Source organism: Pinus tabuliformis, chromosome 1_1 (genome assembly GCF_031772625.1).
Source record: "Pinus tabuliformis cultivar Carrire ecotype Pingquan chromosome 1_1, CPIR1, whole genome shotgun sequence".
In the NCBI taxonomy this organism is placed as follows: Eukaryota; Viridiplantae; Streptophyta; class Pinopsida; order Pinales; family Pinaceae; genus Pinus; species Pinus tabuliformis.
Genome location: NC_142297.1, coordinates 236,446,464 through 236,466,585, shown reverse-complemented (window position 1 = coordinate 236,466,585; position 20,122 = coordinate 236,446,464). Strand labels below are relative to the sequence as shown.

The following is a 20,122-nucleotide window of genomic DNA, read 5'->3' as shown; positions in this document are numbered from 1 at the left end:
GAGTCCTATCCCTTGGCTCAATAAATGTTCATATTTTATCTACTCCATGCAATCTTCCCTTTGGCAGTTCCTAATCTCCATGTAACTGCTCATTAATAAACACAACTTAAGTAGGGTGAACCAATGATGGTGCTTCCCTACATTTATGTAAACGGAAACGTTTCAGTAAAATCCCAAAAAATAAAAATTATTGTTTCGCAAATATCTTCAATTTTCTCTGAATCCGAATATTCGAGCTACATTACAGCAATGTTTAAAACAGTGTTGGGAGATATTCTTTTAAAGATTTTAATTCATAAAAACGTTTTCCGGGGTGGTGAAACAAGGTATCTAGACTGGTTATAACTGATTTGTATTTTTATTTCTCTAGGAATAGCGTAGAACACATGGCTCTCCGTTGAATAGTTCGTAACACTGCCTTGTAACGTCCTCAATGGCATTTACTCTTGCGATGTTTTGGATAGCGGTGGCTGTATATTTTCAAAAATATTTATAATTATAATGGGATTTGAGCTAGCGTACTTTAAAAACTGTCATCCATTTTAAGAATTCGAAGTTTGCGGCTTGAAAACACCACGCTGAAGCGGTATGAGCCATCTACAAGTAGGGTAAGCGTTCAGTTTGGGGAGAACTGTGACCAAACAAAAAATAACAAGACGTTTTTTCAGTATCCGTAGAACACCTTCCTACTTTATCTTTTGGCTTAATCGGCACTCCATACTAAACAACCACAATCCAAAACATGCCCAATTGCATATCGATCATCTTTGAGAGGTTAAAACATTTATTTATCTGCACCCAACATTTTATTGCAATTAAACATCTACGAATCTGGTGTAGTCTAACTTTTCTATGTTTTTGGCTCTTTTTCAGGCATATTTTCCCATCAATTTTATCCAAAATCCATCAGGGGTATGTTGGAATCATAGGTTCGAGCCGTATAATCTGCATAAGCCAATTATCCTGGGATTTTTCAAAAATGCATTTTAAACAACAAAAACTCTACCTCTCACAAAAAATTGTATTCCTAAATTTTGGTTAAAAGAAACCCAAAATGTAGAATAGTTAAACTTCTCTACAAATTAGGAAAACTAAATTCTGATTTTATGCTGGAAAAACTCAAGGCTCATGTAACTCTGTGCTTATTAGGCAGCCATATTTGTATTCCTAAATTTTGGTTAAAAGAAAACCAAAATGTAGAATAGTTAAACTTCTCTACAAATTAGGAAAACTAAATTCTGATTTTATGCTGGAAAAACTCAAGGCTCATGTAACTCTGTGCTTATTAGGCAGCCATATTACCATTGGTCATGTCACATGGCATGGCTTAGGAAAACAAGAAAAAAGAGGCTTCTTTGGAACCAAATATAGTTTCTAATATGCAAAGGAAGATTAACCACTCACGAGATGATCAGATATACCTCAGCGGAAGTAATCTCCTAGGTAGTCACACAACTAAATGTTCCGGAATTCCAGATAAACAAACCACAAGTTACCATTCCTGCACATGCTTATCTGCCTTTGAAAAGGTTTAAAAATGAAACATTTCATTAACCATGTTCAATAGGCACCTTGGCACATGGATGTATCAGAGAAGCTGCAAGACCACTTGACAAAACCAGAAAGTGCGCCTAAAATAGATTCCTCGCTTTGCATACAGTACGATGATTCCCTGTTGAAACCCTTGGAAGATTGCCTTTATTGAAATGAAATGTCCCACAACAGCTTACTGTTTTGGGCGTTACATTCAAAAACAGATTCTGCAGAAGGAAGAATATGACTGAATTATTTCAGATGTCAGCGCCAGTACAATCTGAAGCAGAGAACTACTCACGTGGTTGTAATGGACCCAATAGATTATATATAAGAAGCAAATTTGAGCCAGCTTGAATTTTTTAATTATAAACAACGATATTTCCCACCCATGTCGACCAATTGGTCCTAACATAAATTGCTAAACCAAGCACCCTGGAAGCTAAATAAAATTGCTCAGAGATTACATTTCGAAAAGAAAAAAGACATAGGCATCTTGTGTAAGTTCATAGAGATGACAAGTCCCGTTCAAGAGAAGGCAAAATCTCTCAAAATATGACGTATAGCTGCAGGTTCTGAAAAATCAGGTGAGAGTCGTAGCTATCGCAATAGCATAGGCCCGCAAGAGAGACAAGGCTTGCTCAGTGACAGCCCTGTTACGAGCCTGTCTTGCCCACTCAGCAGCAAGACTTTCAGCTTTGCTCCCCTGTGCACCCTTCTCTAAAGCATCAGCTGCTTCAATAAGCTTTCCTTCGGCCAAAAACTGCTCAGCATGAGCAATGACGGATTCAATACCCTCAGAATGTAACCCATCTTCTTTGACCTGCAAAAGAGTAAATGAAGAACTTTCAATTATTAACCCACTAGATAATGTGTATGGCACCTGCCAATTTTTCGTTTGCTCACCTTCATAGCAGAAGCAAAGTGAGCCAAAGCATGAGTCAAAAGACCTCCACCGCCAGCTGGAATAAGTGCAAGCTCTCGCAATGTCCCCTTTAGGGATTCAAACTGCCTCACATTGCCCATGCAATGAAACATGGTCACGGGTAACGTTAATTGATGGTGGGAAGAAACAGAAATTCATAATGGACCATTTACTGTCCAACTTTTAAACTGATGCAACAGCGGGAATAACAACGAATACTTCCTAATATATTTTCTATACAAGTTTTTAAAATGATGCATTTTCATTAGTTCCAATATATCATTTCCTACACTGCAAAAGAGTACAGATATACAATAGCTCTAGTATATCTGCCACTAGAAACCAAGAAATATACAAGATGAGAGCAAGATAAATGGAATAGAAAATGTGCGAGAACACTGAAAAGTAGTTGTACCATCCATTGATTCATAAAAAACAAAAAAAAAACACATGAAATATTCAAGAAGTGTTCAGGTGGTCTGATGTTCACTACACATAAAAGCCTAAAAACAACTGCAAAACGCATCCTACAATAGCATTGCTAACTAGGGAAGTCAGAAACTGAGAAATCACAATTTAAATAGACAAGATCAAAAATATATGAAACAACTCTATCCCCTAAAGGCTAAAACTCATGCATCTAGTAACAACAGCTATACTACAAACATTAATGTAGAATAAGAAATCTTATCATCAGTCCTTATCCGTGATCAAGGATTTTTTTTTTTCTTTTGTGGTAATTAATCACTATTCTCTTGGCAGTTCAAAACTTGAGTTCCTGCTGTTCAGGAACCAACTTCAAAAGATTTAAACCTAAAAATTCCAATATAAAGGTTACTTCCAAATCAAGCCAACTTTTAAAGATGGAAAACTGCACCTCCTCATTAGACTCTTCTTCTTTATGAAAGAAATTAACATAAAAAGCCCTCTGAAGTGAAATACAAAAAACCTATGTCGTTATTTAGAATTATTACAGGCCTTCTATCATCAACCAATGAAATAACTCTAGGATAAACATATATTCACAATTACCAACACTGCAATTAAAAAAATAAAAAACAATGCACACGCGGAGATTCCTATTAGCTGTGCTTACTGTGTTAACTGTGATGGAATTAAAATGCTGCAATTCTATATGAAATTTCAATGATACAGTATGAGAGGCCAACTCAGCTAATTGCACTGTATGTATAATCAATATCACGCCTTTGCATCAATTGAAATACAATATAGGAGCTACAAATGAATGGAAACATCTTTATCCAAACGAATGTAACATAATACATCCATAGTTCATCCTCATTGATTTTTGTAACTATGGCCTGTCTTCATAATGTATGTTTGAGTCATTATGAATTTGTAAAGCTACTAAAGCATATCTTTAAATGCTAAGAGTCAAAAGAAAATTATTTCGAGTCAAAGTCCCATTGCGAATTTCAAAAGAAAGAAATTTGAAATCTTGAAATTAAAGTTTTTGGCTCCAAAAATAGGGTTGGCCTCCTCCTAGTCAAGTCGGCCCCTCTGAAATTGTTCATGTCAGATTCATCCCAAAAACATGTCTATTTGGCCTAAAGAAAAACTATATAAAGGAGCCAATTCATTGCTCCAAAATGCCATGAAGTAGCTTGCATCTTCTGTGGAAGTTTTGGATGGCCTGAGGCAAGCTTTTTCGTATGTTCTGAGGCAGCTCTGAGGTAATTTGAATCCTTAGAAAATGTAACTAGGTTTGGTCTCATAATGATCTTTGTACCTATATCATTGTATATATTATGTAAAAAGAAAAAGAAAAAGAATTATTATTATTATTATTTATAGATAAGCATGTTCTTCATGCTTCTAGGTTTTCTTGAGTCAAAGAGTCAAAGAACTTCTTAGACCTAATGTAAAGAAAAAGTAAAAAATAAAAAATAAAAAATGTAATTTGGGTCAAAAACCCCTCTAGATGCAAAGTCGGCCTACCTGTCAAGTCGGCCCAGCCCCAAAAGGACATGTATATTTGCACCCCTATGAACAGTATAAATAGAGGATGATTTGAGCTCATTTGACACACAATTCTCTGGGTTGGCTTTTGAAATTTCACAGGAGGGCCAAAGTCTGAAAAGGATAAGCGTTTGTGGAAGATCTGCCTCATCATATCTCTTGATGAAGATTTGTTGTTGGTCTCTTGCAGTCGATGGATTTACTGTGCAGGAGGGTTTGACTTGGCATCTAGAAGGCTGGTATTTTTCTTTGGCCATGGGTTTTCGATATCTCACTTTGATCTGATTCTATAAGAAAAGAATTTTTTGGGTTTTCCCCTTGGAGGGGTTTTGTCTTGGCTTGGAGTCTATATCTTGTGTTCTTTTGTCTTTTGTGATCTTCATGTTTTATATTATCGTAATTCTTTGATGAAAGAAGGAAAAACATAATAATAAAAATGCCAACAAACTCACAAGTAATTATCATGTAAAGAGAAATCTAATTTAACTGGTAAGCCTCCTGATTTCTCCACATGGTATAAGAGCTCAGGTTTGATTAAGGAGGCTTGAAGATCACTGTGTTGAAATTTAAATCAAAATATGAAGTATCCCATGGCTTATCTCGGATTGGTTCTGTGGCATGATCTGTCTTACTGAGCTTGCATTACAGTAATCTATAACACGCATCCTACAGTTCTGGGCTCCCTCTGATTATGACATCGTATCTAAGTAGACTGAGGCTTGAAAATGTACAGTGAGCAGTAATTCTGGCTTGCAACACATAATGGCTTGTATTAATGGTCGTATAGCATTTCAGTGATATTGAATTTATGTCCTGGCTTGTTCTGTGGGTTGTTATACATAATCTAAAGCATGGTCGCATGCATTTAAGAGATCCTCATTTCTCTGTGACAATAGGATCGGATGACCTCTCTGTGGATCGCTCTAAGTGGCTTCATATATATACAATGATTCTATGGACTTGTTTCGCTCTAAAAGGCTCACATATGTAGTATATAGTGACTCGTATCATTATGAGTCGTTCGATGATGTTTGGAGATCGTATTTCTGATATAGTTCATATATGGTTCACAATATATTGTGACAAGCACTGGTTTGAAGCTCGCACACTTCCACTATTTGGCTCTAATTTGTGACTTGACAATGAAGCAGTAAGACAGTGAGACAGTAACAATCGCATGGAAATTATATATATTGTTATGGCAATAAAATTGACAAATAGAAAAGTATGTATAACAATCATAAGACTTCAAGAAGCTTACTTCTTGTACTTGGAGCACATCTTTGAGGTCGAGAATTTGTATACGATAGCAAAAACTGTATTAAGTTTGATGAAAGAAGGATGAGACAAAAATACAACAACAACAAAAATTATCTCTTGAAGAATAGACTTGTAACATTTGGAGGAGATCAAGATTATCTCTAAAGCATAAAATATAAAGAGCAAACCTATTAATGAAGCAGTCGTTTTACCCATAACTTGCTACCTATACTTAAGGTCTGATCACATCATGAAGCCGATTCATTTTGATACTGAAGAATGATGGATTTGACCTATATGGTGACATCATTACACAATGTATCACTCCTGGAGCATCAATAGTAGCATTGACTCTATAACTTCAATGGCATCATCTCTGTGGCAGAAATATAGCATTTCAATATGACACTAAGGTTCATCAACTTGAAGCTCTCGTCTTTGCAGATAAAAAGTAAATCATGGAAAGTCTGCCAAGAGACTTCATGTAAATACATATAAAAGAAGATAAATTTCAACATGAAACTGACCTGAAGCTTTAAAGGAAGATGATGGACAGAAAAACAAAGTTCTAAAGATCTATGAATGAATTGGTTAATCCCTGAGCTAAGAAGTTGTCCCTTCAAATGAAGTTGATGCATGTTTCTTTAAAAAATGAATGAAGTTCGAATGTCTCTTTGAAGCAGCTCCCCATAATCATGGAAGTCAGAGGTATGTATAAATCATGATCAGTTACTATCCATGAAGAGTAGTGATGATATAATGCATAGTTTTTGCATGTAAGGCATGTTAGGGTTTTGCAATATGCTTGTAGGGTTTTGCAATTTCTTTATGATAGGTCTAAATAACTATGAAGTTGTTAGGAAAACCCGTAAATCTCTTCTCTTCTTATAGATTCTTCAATTGACGACTACCAAGACATCTAGACCAAGACCAAGTCTGACCTTTACTGATGATGTGCTTCATTTGTCCAAGTCAAACTTAGTCAAATCTCTTCCAACAACACAACTTCAACCCCTAGCTACAGAATTTCAGCCTTCACTACAGGTCTGAAATTTTCAGTCCCCTACAACTGCTACTGCATCCACACGCATGAGTGAAATTTAGCCTTCCAAGGCTTCCCAGCAACTTTGCTTGCCTTGCTTCCTTGTCTAGGGCTAGTAGGTGACCTATTAGGCTCCTCTTCTAGAAATTTTGATCTTCTTCCAGCAATTAGAGAATTTCGACCTTGAAGCAATAAACCCTAGCCTTCCTTCTTTGCACATGTGAGATAGATAGAGAGAAAAATAGCCCAAAACACTTCTTCCTTCATCCTTCTCCTTCTTCGCTAGACTTCTTTTGCTTCTCCTTCGCTTGGATGCTCAAAAGTGAATGTGTGCGCAAAGGAGGTCAAGTTCCCTCCTTTATATAGGCTTCTAAGGTGGAGTTATGTTAAAATTGGCAACTAGGGCCATGAGTCACCTTATTTATGACAGCTGATATTTTTCTTGGATTCCTCTCACCGAGGTGTAGGATTGATCTAATGATCATCCGATTCCAACATGTATTCATGGAGGTATGAATTTATTTGTATTCTTGACAATTTGTCAAGGTCGGCCAGCAAGCAAACCAGTGATTTTTACCCCCAGCGAAACCTCAACGTTGCATATAAGAGGAGGAGACCTTGTAGCATCATTTCACAAATCTCATCTCTCATCCTTCTCTTTCCTCATTTGATTGGGTACGCATAAATGAGCAGCTTCTCTCTCACACATGCAAAGGAGAAAATTTGTTTTTTGTCTAGGGCTACATTGACCTAGGTTGACGAAGCTGCACGGTGACTTTTGGACAGTGTTGACCAAGTGTTGACTCTTTTCATTTGCGGATTGGGCTAGGTTGCCTCTACTTGGCAGGCCGCAATTCTGAACAGCTGCTTTGACCACATTTTGACCCTACGTTGACCAACGTTGACTGTCAAAGAGTTGACCACAGGTCTGTCTAGTGTTGACTAAAGTTTGAATGGATTTTCAAACTGTTTTGGGTTTGACATTTCTTGCCGTTGGAGGCCGACTTCACTGAGCATTGACCATGATTGATTAGAGGTTAAATATGACCTGTTTGACCAGCTTTGACTTTTCTAGTTAGGGTTTTGCAGTTGCTGTCATAAAATTACAGAATTGTATATTTGTACTATCTCTATCTCTGCTGAATTATTGAAGAATATAAGAAGAATTGATCAAGGGTTTCCCTACATTGGGGTTTGACCCTAGCTGGTGCCACATATTGTGTCCTCTTGTCTTGGCTTGTCTTCTACTGTTTATGTTTATGTTCTATCTGCATTTTACTATCACGCTGATGTGATTGCTAATCCGGAAATTGATATTGGGCTAATAAGAAAATTTGAAGTAAATTGCTCTTAAGCATAGAACATACCAAAAATTAACATGGTATCAGAACTGAGGTGAAGACAAAGCCCAAGCAAGAGTGAAAGAGCAATCACCGAAGACATTTGGAAAGGACAAAAGGCTCAATGGGTTCCTCATCCCACTTCTCGGTCGAAGACAAGCTCTATGATAAGTGTGACTATCACGGATGGAAGATGTCTCTTGATCTAACATTGGAAGAACAAGAAGTGTTGGACTATGTGAAGGGTAAAATCTTGGAGCCTCCATCAAATGCACCGGCTGCTACAAAGAACAAGTACACCAAGGGTGAAGTCAAAGCGAAAAAGATTATCAAAAATTCCATTGACAAGCGTTTGGTGGCCTACATCTTCGATTTGAACACCTCCAAGGAGATCTACGACAGATTGGTAAGCATGTTTAAGGTTAGTGATGCAAATCAAGTTTTGTTCCTCAAAAATAAGTTGAAGGATATTAAGAAGGGCAAGGACGAGGATATTCAATCCTACTTCTTAAGGATCACTGAGATCAAGAATGATCTTCTATCGATTGGAGAAGTCATTCCTGACAGGGAACTAACTATCACTACCCTTGGAGGGCTCCCATCCGAGTGGTATATATTTAGAACCACTCTTCTTAATAATGATCGAATTCCAGGGTTTGAAGAATTGATGTCGAGATGCATTCAAGAAGAGACAAGAATGGTGGAGCAAGAAATGCCTTCAAATAGAGGCAACCCCATTGCTTTCTCCTCTCATGCCAAAAGGAGAAATAATTTTGGGTCTAAAGGTCATTTCAAAGGAAAGCCCGAATCAAAGGGTGGAAGGAAGGGAAGATGCTTTGTTTGCAATAAATTTGGCCACTATGCGAGGGAGTGTCCAAATAGAAAGGACACATCACATGATGATGATCAAAATCACTCTAGGGGCAACTTCAACAACAACAATCAGAGGAATGGCAGGTTCAATGGCAAAGGAAAGAGGAATGCAGGAAATCATGGAAATGGTCAACCCTCCAAGAAAGCAAGGAACTCCAAGTATGAAGAATCAAATGTTGTTAACAATAAGCAAGATGAGTATTATCTTATATCAGCCCTCTCCACTACCTCTCCTCCGGACTCATTGGGAAATTGGCTTATTGATAGTGGTGCCTCAAGGCACTTCACTGGTTACAAGGAAGCTCTCTCTAACTTGATAGAGAAGGAGACAAACTTGGAGATCATTCTTGGAGACAATGCCACCTATCCTGTAAAGGGTGTGGGGAATGTTACCCTTCAATTGAATCAGGGTAACACAATCCATTTGCAAGAAGTTTTATATGTACCTGATCTCAAGAAGAACCTAGTGTCCATTTCGGCAATGGAAGACAAAGGCTACAAGGCAGCATTCATCGATGGAAAGGTACGTGTTTGGAAAAAGAATTTTAAAGATGCTTTTACTCTTGGGTTTTAGGTTGACTCTTTATATCAAGTTGGAGGAAGTCCATTGGAGGCCATGTTTTGTGACACATCTCTACAATCTGAACTATGGCACTGGAGGTTTGCCCACCTTCATTATAAGGCTCTACACGATGTAAGACAGATGCTGACAGGGAGGCCCAAGTTCGAAGTAGAGCATGAAGGTGTATGCCTGGGATATGCCAAAGGAAAGCTTAAAAGGAGAACATTCCCCTCAAGTAATAGCAAGACCTCTGATATTTTGTAGTTGGTCCACTCCAACATATCTGGTATGATGCCCGTAAACTCTTTGGGAGGATATCTATATTATCTCACTTTTACATATGATTATTCTTGCAAGTCTTGGATCTACTTCTTGAAAAAGAAGAATGAAGTGTTCACCTGGTTTCGTCACTTCAAAGCCATGACCGAAAATCAATCTGAGAAGAGAATCGAGATATTGAGGACTGATAATGGGACCAAGTATGAATCCAATAAATTCCATGACTATTGCAGAGAAGTTGGCATTAAGAGGGAGACCACAACACCATACACTCCTGAGCAGAATGGTGTGCCTAAAAGGAAGAATTGTATGATTGTGGAAGTTGTTTGTGCCATGCTCCATGATCAAAGGTTTCCGAAGTTTCTATGGGCCGAAGCTGTGAATACCGCCATATATGTTCAAAATCAATGCCCTCATCAAGCATTGGACTCCAAGACTCCCGAAGAAATGTTCACTGGTAAGAAACCCGATGTCTTTGATTTTAGAATTTTTGGAAGTCATGTATACTTTCATGTGCCGAAAGAGAAAAGAAGCAAATTGGGTGCATATGGAAAGAAAGGAATTTTTGTGGCCTATAGCGAAAATTCTAAGGGCTATAGAATTTATGTTGTTGGTCAAAGGGAAGTTCAGATAAGTCATGATGTCACCTTTGATGAAGATATGGCTCTTAGCAAGGTGGACAATATTCCTATTCCAAGGAAGGGTAAAGAAGCTGACACTAGAAAGTCGGATGAAAAAGAAGATGAAAAGATGTCGGATGCTGAAGCACCTATGGATCCTATTGATCCTCCTCCTCAAGAGCCCTCCTCCTCTAGAAGAGGCTCTCGTGGCTTGGGAGGACTCTTGAAGATGTCGAGAGACATATTGCATCGAGAGGGACTTTCAGTGAAAGCAAGAAGTCGACCAGGTATCAAGGATACTTGACCATTATGAGCACTATCATTCAAAACGAGCCTATATCATTCGAAGAAGCCATGAAGCATCAAGCATGGAAGGATGCTATGAATGAAGAATACAAGTCCTTCATGAAGAATGATGTCTGAGATGTGGTCCCCAGACCCCAGGACAAATCAATTGTCACCTCTAAATGACTTTACAAAATCAAGCATGGAGCTGATGGGAGTGCAGAAAGGTACAAAGCTTGCTCTGTTGCTCGAGGCTTCTCTTAAAAGGAAGGTGTGGATTACGATGAGATATTTGCACCTGTTGCCCGATACACCGCCATTTGCTCGATCATAGCCCTTGATGCTTCGCAAGGATGGAACCTACGTCAAATGGATGTCAAGGCCACTTTCTTGCATGGTTCGATTAAAGAGGAAGTCTACGTGGAACAACCCAAGGGTTTTGAGATTCATGATCAGGAATCTCATGTATGCGGGTTGAAGGAAGTTCTCTATGGGCTGAAGCAAGCACCCCGAGCTTGGTATGAGAGGATCGATAGCTACCTGATGAAGTTGGGATTCCCTAGGAGTGAAGTCGATCTTAGCATTTAGTTTCAGGTTGAAGATGATAAGCCTCTCATACTGGTGCTCTATGTGGATGACCTCTTTCTGACTGGTGTGGACCCTCTCATTCACAAATGTAAGAGGGAGTTGGCTTCTGAATTTGAGATGAAGGACCTAGGACTGATGCACTACTTCCTAGCATTGGAGGTTTGGAAAAAGCCAGGAGAAATTTTCCTATCTCAAGGAAAATACGTGGTGAAGATATTGGAAAGATTTGGCATGGTGGACTGCAAGCCCGTGACTACCCTGATAGAGCTTAACTTCAAGAAGTTATGCAGTAGTGCTGCCAAACCTGAATTGGGAAATGCTTCTGAGTATCGTCAACTAATAGGACTACTGATGTTCTTGATGAACTCTCGTCCAGATATATATTTTGCAGTCAACATGTTGAGCCAATATATGGTTGAGCCTCATCACTCACATTGGATTGGTGCCAAGAATCTTCTTAGATATCTTCGGGGCACAATCACTCACGGACTGAGATACACTATCAGAGATGTGAGGCTGCATGGTTATTCTGATGTCGATTAGGTAGGCAATGTGGTGGATTGCAAGAGCACTTCTGGGTGTTGTTTCTCTTTAGGTTTTGCTTTGATATCCTGGATGAGGAGGAAGCAAAAGTCGATTGCTTTGAGCACTGTTGAGGTCGAATACATAGCTGCGAGTATGGCCTCCTGTGAAGCTATCTAGTTAAGGAAGCTCTTCAATGAGTTGTCTGGTTAAGGAAGCTCTTAAATGAGCTGTCTGGACATACGCTAGATACTACCATGATCCTCTGCGACAACCAGAGAGGGATCCGATTATCAAAGAATCATGTATTTCATGATCGCTCCAAGCACATCGATATCAGGTACCACTTTATCCGAGACATGGTACAACGAGGAGCAATAAGACTCCATCATATTGGCACTGATGAGTAGGTCGCCAACATTCTGATGAAGCCCCTGGGAAAGGTCAAATTCTTTACTTTCCGAGAATGAATAGGAGTCGTGGAGAGACCCTCTTCTGAGGTCCTGTATGATATTTACATTGAGCTTTGGGAGCTCCAGGGGGCTTGGGGTACTTCTTGGAGCGATGAGCAACCATAAGTTGAGTGGTTCAACCTTCCCCTAGTGCTATGTACAGGGTGAGTGGTTCAGCCTTCCCCTGTGATACCCCATGGCGACATGTAGGAAGGATGAGTGGTTCATCCTTCTCCTGCTGAGACATCCTACCCATGCAATCTGGGACTCATTGGAGGTACCTCTCATCTAGCCAATGAATAGGGAAATGAGGATAGGGACCATAGTACTACCGATGGACGCATCGTGTGTTGGAAATAATACTGAGAGGGGGGTGAATCAGTATTATCAGATCAATAATTTAATTTCCCAAACAGATTTGTATACGCTACTTCAACTAAGTGAACTAGCGTGTATACGCGACTGTACTTAAAGCAACCAACATATATGCAGAGAACTTTTGATTTACCCAATTTATCATGCATTGAACTTTAACCAGTATATCAGAGATTTATTAGACAGTGCAGTAAAAGAAGAATAAAGCATCACACATAAGCAACACACATGAACACCAAGATATAAGGTGGAAACCCAATGTGGGTGAAAACCACCTGCTGTTGTCATCTCTGTCTTCTTTTAATAATAAGAAAATATGTTTACAATTTTGTACTGGTGCAGACTTATACCAGTACGCAGGCTTCTACCTGCAGAAGGTTACAACCTTCTCTCGTTCTCCAGCTTCTACTAGAAGGGAGCTACAACCCCCTAACTTTTGTACTAGCCGATATGTTTACTAGTACGTAGGTTGCGACCTACAGAAGGCTACGACCTTCTTTCTTCCTCCATGGACCACGTTTCATAAATTTTCAGACTAGATCCATCAACAACATTATAACTGCAATTCAATCATCAAATACATCTGCATCAACCAATCACTGAAACTCAAACATCACTTTCTGAATCACCCATAACTAAATCAATCAATCACTTTGACAGTCAATCTGATCAGTCAGAATACTGTCACCAGAACCCAAACCAGAACCCAGAATTCTGCAACAGCAAACAGAAACAACTGAAACATACTTTATGAGGTATACACTACTTCCATGTGTCGAACTTGTGTGTATACACGCTTTTATCAAAGCCAACCAGCGTACACCTCTGCAAATATTAATTCATAATTCTGCAGCTATTCCAGACTTCAAGTATACCCAGACCATAATATTTACAGAACTACACATGCGTCAGTATTCAGATCTAGACGATACATGATCAAACCACATAATGATAATTCATTTCAAGCTTAAGATCCCAATCCATCAGCAGATCTTATCCTTCACCAACCACTGACGTTCATCCTTGGTTCAGATCAAGCACAGTACCATAAGCCAATAACCTGCATACTACATCTCACACTTCATCAGATATTCGATACTTGCACACCTGGCATAATGATCTTCTCCTCCTTCTATAGTTTTAGGTCTTTCTCAATACCATGGACCAAAACCACTTAGGACCAATACCTTGGACCAAATACCTGGGGTCAATACCTTGGACCAGATACCTTGGACCAATACCATGGATCAAAATACCATGGACCAAATACCTTGGACCAAAAACTTAGTTTTCCAAGATATACGCGCTTTTCCTTTTGTGAAAGTGCATGTGGACGTATACGTTACTTGTGTTCAGTGAACCTGTGTGTATACACACCTTGGTCAAGGTGAACCTACGTATACCTCTCTTTCTTCATTCTTTGTAGTTTGATCTGTAATTCTTTGTTGTTAACCTGTTGTACTGTGATCTTTCATTTGAGTGAGTTGCCATCAAGGACAATACCTGTATCATAATGCCAACAATCTCCCCCTTTGGACTTGATGGCAACAACAACACCAAGTCACTCTCCCCCTTTGACATCAAGGGCAAAGGGTCATGCTCCCCCTGAGTACATGCTGAATTCTCTGATATGCTGAAATGTACTAATTGAGCTCCCATGATTGAGTCCATGCTCCCCCTGAGCACTAGCAAAGTCTGCAAGAAGATTTTCTAAAAGAATAACATGACTCTATAAATCAACTATGTGAGGATGACCTTCCTATCACCAATGACTCATACATCCATCTCCCAACCAAGTGGGGATATACCAATTGTTTATACATGACAAAAACAAGAAATATTACATCATCCATCCCATGCATAGTGGGGTTACAAATTAGGTCTTTTCATGACCTTTACATTAAATGATATACATGACATTTATAATAAAGACAACCGATCTAAACAATACCACGATAGTCATCAGCAACTATCATACACCATATATGGTCTGCAACATCAGGATCAACTGCCTATATATTTCCATCATCAAAAGAGTCACTTGAATCAAAACAATTATGCGAATCTGTACCAAGATCTTCTAACATAATGCCAACAATGCATTATTAGAAACATATGCTCCCCCTAAACCTGTGCCAGATGTTCACTATCAGATCTTATTATTGCATATATCAGTACGAAATATCAGGGCATCATCATCAATCAGATATACATCAAGTTATCAACAACTTATGAGGACCAACATATTTCCACATGTTACCAACAAATTGTAACCATCATCAAACAGAGCAGATAACTCACTGAACCATATCAAACCCCTTGTTCATGAGCCTGGCCCACTGCTTTTCCTCAAACCAACATATACGCGACTGTGCCCACAAAAACCCGCATATGTACGCGACTATGCTTCATGAAACTCGCGTATGACAACCTTTTTCTGAAAAATAGGATTTAATAGCAGGATGATGCAGCGACTACTCCCAACTTTTGTCTGAGATATTCAAATGTCTCTCTGGGCAGTGGTTCAATGAATATATCAACAACCCGTTCTTTGGAGGGAAGATACTCTAATTTGACCTTTTGTTCAAGCACTTGTTCATGTGCAAAATGATATTTGATGGGAATGTGCATGGTCTTGGAGTGCATGATTGGATTCTTTGAAATATTGATGGCACTTGTATTATCACATAGAATGGAGATGCGTGGAGTACATGTGATCTAAATGTCTTGCAAAGTTTGCATCATCCAAAGTAGTTGTGTGCAGCAAGATGCAGTAGCTACATATTCTGCTTCAGCTGTAGATAATGCAATTGAACTTTGTTTCTTGTTGAACCAAGACACTAACCTGGAAACCATATAGAATGCACCACCACTAGTGTTTTTTCTGTCATCAACACTTCCTGCCCAATTTGCATCTGTATATGCATGAAGAGTAAGATTTGTATCTCTAGGATACCATAAACCAAAGTTCTGTGTTCCTTGAATATATTTGAAAATCCTTTTGACTGCCTGAAGGTGTGATTCCTTTGGATTTGCTTGGAATCTTCCAACTATTCCTACTGCATGCATGATGTCAAGTCGAGTACCTGTTAGATAAAGCAGACTGCCAATCATGGATCTGTAAGTTGGTTGATGTACTACTGTTGATTCATCATTTGAGCTGAGACTGCATCCTGTTACCATTGGGGTACATACTGGTTTAGAATCTTCCATGCCATAACTTTTTTAAGATCTGTTTGAAATATTTGGTTTGTGAAAGAAAAATACCATCTTTATTTTCTTGAAATTGTAGACCAAGAAAATAGGTAAGCTCACCAAGCAAGGGCATTTCAACTTCTTGCTGCATTACTAAAGCAAAATTGTGACTCATGGATTCTTCATTGCTACCAAAAATGATATCAACATAAACAACAATTATTAGCAATTTATCAGTGTCAATCTTTGTATATAGATTGCTATCTGCTGACCCCTTTGAAAAACCCTGTTGGTGGAGATATTTGTCAAGACCCTTGGAGCCTGTTTTAGACCATAGAGAGCATTTCTGAGTCTCCATACAAGTTTTGCATCATTTCCAAGAATGAATCCTTCTGGTTGTTCAATATAGACTTCTTCTTCTAAGTCTCCATTAAGGAAGGCATATTTTACATCCATTTGGTATACTTTGAATTTTTGAAAACTAGAAAGAGAAAGAAACATCCTTATGGCTTCAAGTCTAGCAACAGGTGCAAAAGTTTCTTCAAAATCTATACCTTCTTATTGAGCATATTCTTTACAAACAAGTCTGGCTTTGTTTCTAATAACTTCTCCATTTTCATTCAGATTGTTTTTGAATATCCATTTAGTTCCTATGATATTCTTATCATGAGGTCTAGGAACTAATTCCCAAGTATTATTCTTTTCAATTTGCTCAAGTTCTTCATTCATGGCCTTGACCCAACATTCATCTTTGCATGCTTCATTTACATTTTGAGGTTCGGTGGAGGATAGTAATGCTAGATAGCTTGAGGTTTCTGTAATAGTTCTTCTTGTCTGTACACCTGCCTCTTTTTCACCTAAAATTTGAGTTTCTGGATGATTTTTCTGAACATACCTGGACAGAGTCTTTTCTTCTATCGTTATCTCTTCTTTTGGTGCTTCATTGGTTTCTTCTTCAAAATCATTGTGATTTGATGTGGGAAAATAATCCCCATCTTCTTCATTGTCATAATCTTTGGTTTTTATCTATTTAGGATTTTTGCATGCTTCATCAACTACAACATCAATATTTTCAACAATTTTCCAAAGTCTTTTATTATAACATTTATATCCTTTACTTTGGGAAGAGTAACCAAGAAGAATACCTTCATCTGCTCTGGGCTCAAACTTACCAAGTTTTTCATCAATCCTTTTGATATAGCATTTGCTTCCAAAAACTTTAAAGTATTTTACCATAGGAGTCTTACCATACCAAAGTTCATGTGGAGTTTGAGTGTTGTTTACCCGAACATTTGCTTGGTTGAGATTCTGTCAGTGTGGAAAAAGTCCCGAAGAAATCGGGATTTATTTCTAAAATCACGATTTTTTGGGCTAAACGATTATATCGGCCGATTTTTTGGCGATTTTTTCATAAACAAAAAAATCACGATATTATCGAATTAATCCCGATTTAATCGGTAGTCGATTGAAAAAATCGGCTTGCATTATGACCGCATGGATAAAATGCCGGAAATCGTTCATTTCGGTTCATTTTAATTTTTCACTGTCTATTTTGGCTTGTTCCGCACTGTGGAGAATCGAGGGTTTCAAGTTTTCAGTTTGCATTTGCAACGTTGCCATTGCGTTAAGACTCAAGAGGAGCCCGCAAGCCTCAAGGTATGCTCAGACTTCAGTCTTCAAATTTCTACCCATTACCTGTACGCTATTAAAACTTAAAAACTTAAATGTTTCTTAACAGTTAAATGAAAATCTTTCAGGTTTCAGCGGATTGTTTGTAATAAATTTGTAATATCATTATTCAATATTCATATATGTAATATGTATTATGTAATATCATTATGATTAATATATAATATATATTTAATATTACATATGGCTATGCGCATTGCAGGCAGCGGAAAGCCATTATCCAAATTCCAAATTTGTTATATGTGTTGTGTATAACTGTTAACAATGATACCAAATTCGTTATAAAGTTATAAACTTATATGTATAATTTAAACACATCGCTCTATTATGCTCACAGCAGATTGTAACTTGTAAAGTTGTAAGTCCCTTAACACACTGTCCAAACAGAAACTATTGGGTTTTTTAATAAGCCAGCTGCCAAACAATTACATGGTCTACGTCCAGACACTGCCTAGAATATGCAGGCCCCCTTCTATTTTGTGTTTTTTCTCTTTTATAGAACTTTTCTCAGTTCTAGGACTAGATCAAATATGATCAAAGATATCAACCTTGACAAAATCAACCCATTGAGGGCCTTGTTTAATAAATCTATTATAGAGATATCACTATCCTTTTGAGTTTTGACTTTAAATGTCCCTAATCAACTCTCCACTGCATAAGTAATTTGTCTCTTTCAAAGCACAGTCAACGTTGTCACTCAAGACATATCAGTGAATAGTGAACACTGCATAAATTGACTACATCAACAATGGACAATCAGTGGAAGGCCCAAAACAGTATAGCTGTTAACATATAATAATAAATATATATGGCTTAAGTGTTCACTGTTCGGTGGGTCTAAAAATTTTAAAAATTAAAAATTAAAATTACTATAAATTTGTAATTTAAATTTTAAATTTACTAATTTGTTTCTAAATTCTAAGTGCAATACAAATTAATAATTATATTTTGCTGATTTGAAGGTTGAAGCAATTTAATTTGTTTCAATCTTTTTTGTGCCCAGGTTTAAACTTTAAATTCAAGCTCAAAGTTTAAAACAAAATGCCAAGGATTTTGGATGCTATGTGGGAGTTTAGTGAGCCTGATATTACACCCGAAACTGGGGGGGTCAATAGAATGTATTTGACTTGCAAGTTGTGTGGCAAGCATATGTCAGGAGGCATCAACAGATTAAAATTCCATTTGGGGCAAATTCCGGGGCAAAATATTGAACTTTGCTCAAAAACAACTCCAGAAATCATCCGATGGGCCATTCAATCATTGATGGATAAAGAGGACGGAAAAGACACCAGGGCAGCACTAAGAAACCAACTTGTAGGGGGCTAAAGAGTGGGGGGAATTGAGAGTGGCAGTTCTTTTACAGCAGCATCACCTTCCTCACCCATGGGTACTCATCCTTCTATCTCATCTTTTTTTGTTCCTAGAACAACAGCTGGTTCACAACCTGGGATCAAATCATCAATGAAAAAAAAGGAAAAGCCAGAAGCTGACAGGTTGGTTAGTAGGTGTCTTCTATGGAGTAATGTTCCTTTCAACATTGCCAAGACAAACCCATTCTACCAACCTATGTTTGATGTTGTTGTTGTCGTTGGTCCAGGGTACAAAGCCCCCACCTTTGCAGAGTTGAGAGGGCCTCTTCTTCAAGATGAAAACATTGATTGCACTGCTAGATTTGCAGAGTTTAAGGCATCATGGGAACACACTGGATGCACAATCATGTCAGATGGTTGGACTGACCAGAAGGGTAGGACCCTTCTTAACTTCTTGGTTAGTTGTCCCAAGGGGAGAATGTTTATGAAATCTGTTGATGTATCTGCACACATTAAAGATGCACGTACATTATGTGAGTTGTTGGACCTCTTCATTCAGGAAGTAGGCCCACGCAATGTTGTCCAAGTCATAACGGACAACGCTGCAAATTATGTTGCCGTTGGCAAGATGCTTATGGAGAGGTATCCTAACTTGTTTTGGACACCTTGTGTTGCTCATTGCATTTACTTGATGTTGGAGGATATAAGTAAGATTCCTACTGTGAGGGATATTGTTGAATCATCCAAGAGCATAACAAAATTTATATATAATCATTCATCTGTGCTTAGCTTGATGAGAAGATTCACCAACAACAAAGAGTTGGTGCGGCCTGCCATTACACGATTTGCCATTACTTTCATATCTCTTCAGTCTCTGTTGAATTCTATGTGGGAGGTGAAGAGCATGTTTCTCTCAGCGGATCGGCGTTCTTTAGCTATTAGCCGCAAACCGGAGGGAGAGGGCATATGCAGACTAATTTCATATGATCAGAGCTTTTGGGTAGGAGTAGAGGAGATGTGTGTCATTTCAGAACCTTCAGTAAAGGTTCTTCGGTTGGTTGATGGAGACAAACCCGCAATGGGCTACTTGTATGAGGCCATGGATAGGGCCAAAGAAGCCATTCATGCTTATTATGCAAATAAGGGAAACGAGGGGTTAGAGATACAACAGGTCATATGGAGAGTGATTGATCAGCGATGGAACAATACACTCCATCGCCCCATTCATGTTGCAGGTGTCTACCTCAACCCTGCATTTTCTTATGCTTGTGGTTTCAAATTTGATGCCGAGG

The 20,122-nt window shown here is 38.4% G+C and overlaps 1 protein-coding gene across 1 annotated transcript in view; it reads right to left on the bottom strand.

Moving 5' to 3' along the window:
- Nucleotides 1–1,875: 1,875 nt before the first annotated feature.
- LOC149212395 (uncharacterized) overlaps nucleotides 1,876–20,122 on the bottom strand; it is a 285,537-nt gene continuing 267,290 nt past the window's right edge. The window contains exons 10-11 of the mRNA XM_089391831.1: nucleotides 2,440–2,541; nucleotides 1,876–2,356 (exon numbers count right to left, since the gene is read on the bottom strand). Of these exons, the coding sequence (XP_089247957.1) occupies nucleotides 2,117–2,356; nucleotides 2,440–2,541 (342 nt within the window). The 3' untranslated portion in view covers nucleotides 1,876–2,116. The remainder of the gene's footprint in view (nucleotides 2,357–2,439; nucleotides 2,542–20,122) is intronic.